A 6,229-nucleotide genomic window follows, 5' to 3' on the forward strand; every position below is an offset into this window, starting at 1 on the left:
ATAAGGAGATGAGCGTGAAATATAGGGGCCGTGTTTAGTTCCCTTGCGAAAACCTTTTAGGTTACTGTAGCACTTCGTTTGTATGTGGAAATTATTGTCTAATTATGGACTAACTAGGCTCAAAAGATTCGTCTCATAAATTACAGGCAAACTTGTAATTAGTTATTTTTTTATCTATATTTAATGTTGTATGCATGTGCCGCAAGATTTGATGTGATGAAGAATCTTAAAAAGTTTTTAGTTTTAAGAGGAACTAAACAAGACCTGCGATTCATGTATGCGTAGGTTGCAGGACCACACATATATAAAAATTATGGTGTAGTTTTCAACCTTTCGCTAGGAGAATTTGGCCCTAGTCTTGAGCGAATCCTGGGTCCGCCACTGCATGGCAGGAGGTGGGTTTTTCTTCCAATACTACGTGTGACTTTCGGACCGGCGACCAGGAATATTAGGATTATACTGCAAGTTCACTGGTTACCACGCCTTAAGCTCGTCAATCTCTATGGTTGGTGGCCGAAGGAAAAGGAGCTGAGGTTGGCGTGGCTGACCAGGAGTTGGAGAACCTGCACGCCGCTGCGTAGTCAGGCGCTCAGCACGGACGAAAGCCGGGAGGGGAGTGTGTACCAGTTCATTCTTCTTTCTGTTTATTAGGTGAAGGAGACTGAAAACTGGTTAAGGCCTTGTTTAGTTCACCCTGAAAATCAAAAAGTTTTCAAGATTTACCGTCACATCGAATCTTGTGGCACATGCATGAAACATTAAATATAGACGAAAACAAAAACTAATTATACAGTTTAGCTGTAAATCACGAGATGAATTTTTTTATCCTAGTTAGTCCATGAATGAATAATATTTGTCACAAACAAACGAAAGTGCTACAGTACCGAAAACTTTTCACTTTTCGGAACTAAACAAGGCCTAATTTCAGTGGATCGGATTGCAGTCCTAGACATTTTATGATGTGATGATTGATAGAAATATTCTGTGTTTAGGATCGACTAGCAGTAGATCTAGACGGGTACGATCTTTAAATTGTAAACAACAGAGTACAAGCCCTACACAAGATCTAGTTCGATAACAGGAAATACAAGTAAATAGATCGAGATTAATAGGATTAGACCGTCTATGGAAGTAGGAGCTGCAGGGCCGGCTGAGGTCGATCCCGAGGCCATCACTTCGCTGGCGGAGTGGATCTTCTTCGACGTCGGTGGTGGCAGTGATGCGGACGTCGAGGCGGCGCAGATCCGGCGTCGGTGAGTGTTCCCGTCGCTGGCTGCGCTCCCTGGATCGGTTAGGGTTTCTAGGGTTTGGATGTCGGTGGGGAGGAGTGGTCACTGCTCAACACGTGAACAGTGCCGCCGGCCACCACCTCTTATTTATAGCGCAGTGCGACGGGGGCCCACCAACCATATAGGGTTGGGCGCCCCCGATCAGGGCGCGAGACAAGGCCCAATAAGGCCGTTGGGCTATATTGGTGGGAGATCAAACCAACATTCTCCCCCTTGATCTCACTCTATTCTTTGTCTGTATTCTTTCTTTTGAAACTCTTTTACCTTATTTATTTCATCACAAATTAGTGCATAGAACTGCGTCATCATCACGGTCTATCGCCGATAGACTTGACAGCTACAAATACACTTCTCTGATCTGAAACAAATTCTGTTATTCTTTGGGCCTCTTTGTCCAGGAATCATAGGCTTTCCCTTAAACCCATGCCGGCTACGTGTTCTCTAAACACGCTGGGTGGTAAGCCTTTAGTAAGCGGATCCGCAAGCATCTTTTCAGTGCTTATATGCTCAAGCTTTATGACATGATCCCGGATCTTATCTTTCACAACATAGTACTTTATGTCAATGTGTTTGGCAGCACCACTTGACCTATTGTTGTGTGCATATTCTACTGCTGGATTATTATCGCAGTATAACTGTAGTGGTTTTGAGATGTTGTCAACCACTCTCAAACCGGGTATGAACTTCTTTAACCAGTTCACCTGCCCCGACGCCTCAAAACATGCTACAAATTCGGCATACATTGTGGACGATGTAGTGACCGTCTGTAATTTACTTTTCCACGATATGGCTCCATTCGCGAGAGTAAATACATAGCCTGACGTGGACTTTCTGTTATCTCCCGCATAATCTGAATCTGAATATCCTACTATCTGTAGGGAATCTGATCTTCTGTATGTAAGCATGAGGCTCTTTGTTCCTTGCAAATAACGCAGGACCTTCTTTACTAATTTCCAGTGTTCCACACCTGGATTACTCTGAAATCTGCCAAGCAACCCGGTAACAAAAGCTAAGTCAGGACGAGTACATACTTGAGCGTACTGTAAACTTCCAACAGCCGAAGCATATGGAACTGATCTCATCTGATTGAGCTCATACTCATTCTTGGGACACTGAAAATCCCCATATCTGTCGCCCTTGACTATCGGTGCAGGTGATGCACTACATTTGTGCATATTGTATCTCTCTAGAACTTTTTCTATATATGCTTTCTGTGATAATCCCAATACCCCCTTCTTTCTATCTCGGTGAATCTCTATGCCCAAAACATATGATGCTTCACCAAGATCTTTCATGTCAAACTTCGAGGACAAGAATTTCTTTGTTTCCTGCAGTAGACCGACATCACTACTTGCGAGTAGGATATCATCTACATACAAGATTAGGAAGATGTACTTCCCATTCTTAAACTTTGCATAAACGCAGTTGTCCTCTACATTCTGTTTAAACCCAAAACTTCTTATGGTCTCATCAAACTTCAAATACCACTGTCTTGAAGCTTGTTTTAATCCATAAATGGATTTCTTTAGGCGGCATCCCATTCGCTCTTTTCCTTCCACGACAAAACCTTTCGGTTGTGCCATGTAAACATTTTCCTCCAAATCCCCATGTAGGAAAGCCGTCTTAACATCCATCTGATGTAATTCTAAATCATAATGTGCTACTAGAGCCATTATGATCCTGAAGGAATCCTTACATGAGACTGGAGAAAAGGTCTCATTGTAATCAATCCCTTCTCTTTGCGTAAAGCCTTTTGCCACAAGTCGCGCTTTAAATCTTTCTACATTCCCTTGGGAGTCATACTTGGTTTTGTAGACCCATTTACAGCCTACTGTTTTGGCTCCTTTAGGAATTTCTTCTAAATCCCAAACTCCATTGGAGTTCATGGATTTCATTTCTTCTATCATAGCTTCTAGCCACTTCTGTGAGTTGGCGCTTCTCATGGCCTCATCATATGAGGTGGGATCACCCTCCATATGAAATTCCTCTGTGTTAAAAACTTCATAGTCATCTGGGATGGCTGACCTTCTAATTCTTTGAGATCTTCTCGGTGCCTCCACAGTTGGCACTTGATCTGGTTGGGGCTGTTGTTGCTCCCCCTCGCCTGTGGCAACTGGTTCTTCTATAGGTTCCTGAAGGACAGGTTCCTCATTTTCATCTGTTGTTGTCACAGGAGAGTGAGCAATTGTATCTGGCATCACAGTGTCGGGCACTGTCGGTGCATTCACAATGGGTAATTCAAAAAATGGCTCTTGAATCATCAGAGTGGGCGCATGCACCCGCTTCTCTTCAAGATCAATCTTTCGAGCTACCACGCTCCCCCTGATCAGCTCATCCTCTAGAAATACGGCGTGTCTCGTTTCTACAAACTTTGTATATCTGTCTGGACAGTAGAAACGATAACCCTTTGATTTTTCTGGGTAGCCAATGAAATGGCAACTGACTGTTTAGGGATCTAGCTTTCCAATATTTGGGTTAAATACTTTAGCCTCAGCTGGGCTCCCCCACACACGCAAGTGGCTTAGCGAGGGTACTCTTCCTGTCCACAACTCATACGGTGTTTTAGGCACCGATTTACTGGGAACTCTGTTTAGAATGTGAATGGCAGTTTTTAATGCCTCCATCCACAAACTTAGCGGTAATGTAGAGTAACTTATCATACTTCGCACCATATCCATCAAGGTACGGTTGCGTCTTTCAGCTACTCCATTCTGCTGAGGCTCGCCCGGTGTAGAATACTGGGGTACTATGCCATGCTCCTGTAAGAACTTTGCAAAAGGTCCAGGAACTTGGCCATAAGGGGTGTGCCGACCATAGTACTCCCCTCCACGGTCGGATCTGACTATCTTAATCTTTAAGTTGTGCTGATTTTCAACTTCTGCCTTAAATATCTTGAACTTATCTAATGCCTCTGTTCTTTCTTTAATTGGATAAATATACCCAAATCGGGAGTAATCATCTGTGAATGTTATGAACGAGTCATAGCCATCCATACTTTTCACAGGAAACGGTCCACAGATGTCCGTGTGGATTATTTCTAAAATCCTTATGCTTCTTTTGGCATTCTTTTTAATTTTCTTTGCAAATTTTCCTTTAATGCAGTCTATGCATTGATCTAATTCTGAGAACTCAAGTGGAGGAAGAATTTCATTCTTTACTAATATCTCTATTCTCCCCCTCGAAATGTGGCCTAAGCGACAATGCCATAATTTCGACGATACATCTTGAGTTTGCTTTCTTTTTCTATTCTCATTCTGAGACAATGACGTATTTTCTGTAGCATCACATACGGAATTCACTGTTTCACGAAGTGATAATAAATAAAGATCTTGTTGTTGGAATGCAACACCAACACAGTCATTATTACAATAAATCTGGCACTTGCCATCACCAAAATGACAAGCAAAATTATCATCGTCCAATCGTGAAACACTAATCAAATTTCTCTGAAGCGAAGGAACGTAAAGGACATCTCTAAGTAAAAGTGTGAAGCCACTAGCAAGCTCCAGGGAGACATCGCCAACAGCTTCAACATCTGCTCTGACTCCATTCGCCACTCTAATGTGTCTTTCTCTTCTTGCTGTCGTCCTTGTCGAGCTGAACCCCTGTAAAGAATTAGCAACATGAACAGTTGCACCTGAGTCAACCCACCAAGTGGATTTAGAATAACTTATATACAGGGATTCATTTACAAAGGTAATAATATTCTCACCACATGATCTGAGTTTCATCTGTAGCCAATCAGGGCATCTTTTCTTGTAGTGTCCTTCTTTCTTGCAGTAGAGACATTGGTTTTGGTTCACTACAAACTGGTTCTATTGAGGGAGATGCTGCATGGTAGGCTGAGACTGGTTCTGGCCCTGGTGCTGGGTGGAAGGCTTGCCCTGTTGCTGCATAGGGCCCTTTCCCTTATTCTTTGAAGGAGAATGGTAAATCTTTTTCTTGTTGTCCCTCAAATGGTTGATTGAACCACCATTTGAAGCTTTGATTCTCTCTTCTTCTTGAGCACACATAGCAATAGTCTTTTCTAAGTCCCATGTTTCTGGTTGCATGTTGTAGTTAACAACAAAGGTTTCAAATTCTTTTGGCAACGACGCAAAAACCAAATGAACAAGGAAAGCATCAGTAATGGTGAGATCCTTGAACTTTTTGATTTTAGATGCCAAGTGACTCATTCTAAGGATGTGCTCTCTAATACCAGTGCCACCACCAGTATATTTCTGTGAGATCAGTTCTTTGATCATTTCTGTTGCATACGTTTTTGTAGAGCCAGTAAACTGCCTCTTTATAGTATCTAGATAATCTTTAACGCTGTCTACTACTGGAATGGAATCTAATATGTGAGACTCCATTGTGTTCTGTACAAGCGTTTTACATTTCTTGTTTGCTGATTCCCACTTTTTCTTTTCAAGGTCATAAGACATCTGGATAGGAGCAAACTCTCTTTCTCTTTTCTGCCATGCATCATCTGTCTCATCTGTTGCCCGCACAGGTGGCACGGGCTGGACGGGACGCTCTGTGTCAAGGACCCAGTCCACCTCAGCAAAGGTGAAGGCCATGTCGATCTTTTTCCTCCACTCAACGTAGTTGTCCCCTTTGAGTGGTGGAATGGTGTTGATGAACGTCATCAACGAGTAAGCTCCTGAAATACAAACCTCTGGGTGAGAACATAAATAATCACAATTGTATGCCTTAGTATCAACATTGGTCAAAAATTAAAAACATACAACTGTTTATGCAATAAAACTATATCACCGTTGGGCAGAAATAGAATTAATGCATAATAATCTTTTAATTACATCATAATACTGCCATTAATCAACGTTGGTCAGAATAATAACAATATTATAATAATCTGGAAAACATATCTATTTTCAAAATTAAATTCTCCCGTTGGTTCGAATTTAATAGTGAAACAAATATCTGTAAATACGCAGCGG

At 42.0% G+C, this 6,229-nt stretch overlaps 1 protein-coding gene across 1 annotated transcript; it reads right to left on the minus strand.

Moving 5' to 3' along the window:
* LOC110436567 lies at window positions 5,105-5,917 on the minus strand. Its single transcript, XM_021463911.1, has one exon. It carries the CDS (start codon window positions 5,915-5,917, stop codon window positions 5,105-5,107), a length of 813 nt encoding a protein of 270 aa, XP_021319586.1.

The sequence above is a fragment of the Sorghum bicolor genome, chromosome 1 (assembly GCF_000003195.3).
Source record: "Sorghum bicolor cultivar BTx623 chromosome 1, Sorghum_bicolor_NCBIv3, whole genome shotgun sequence".
NCBI lineage: Eukaryota > Viridiplantae > Streptophyta > Magnoliopsida > Poales > Poaceae > Sorghum > Sorghum bicolor.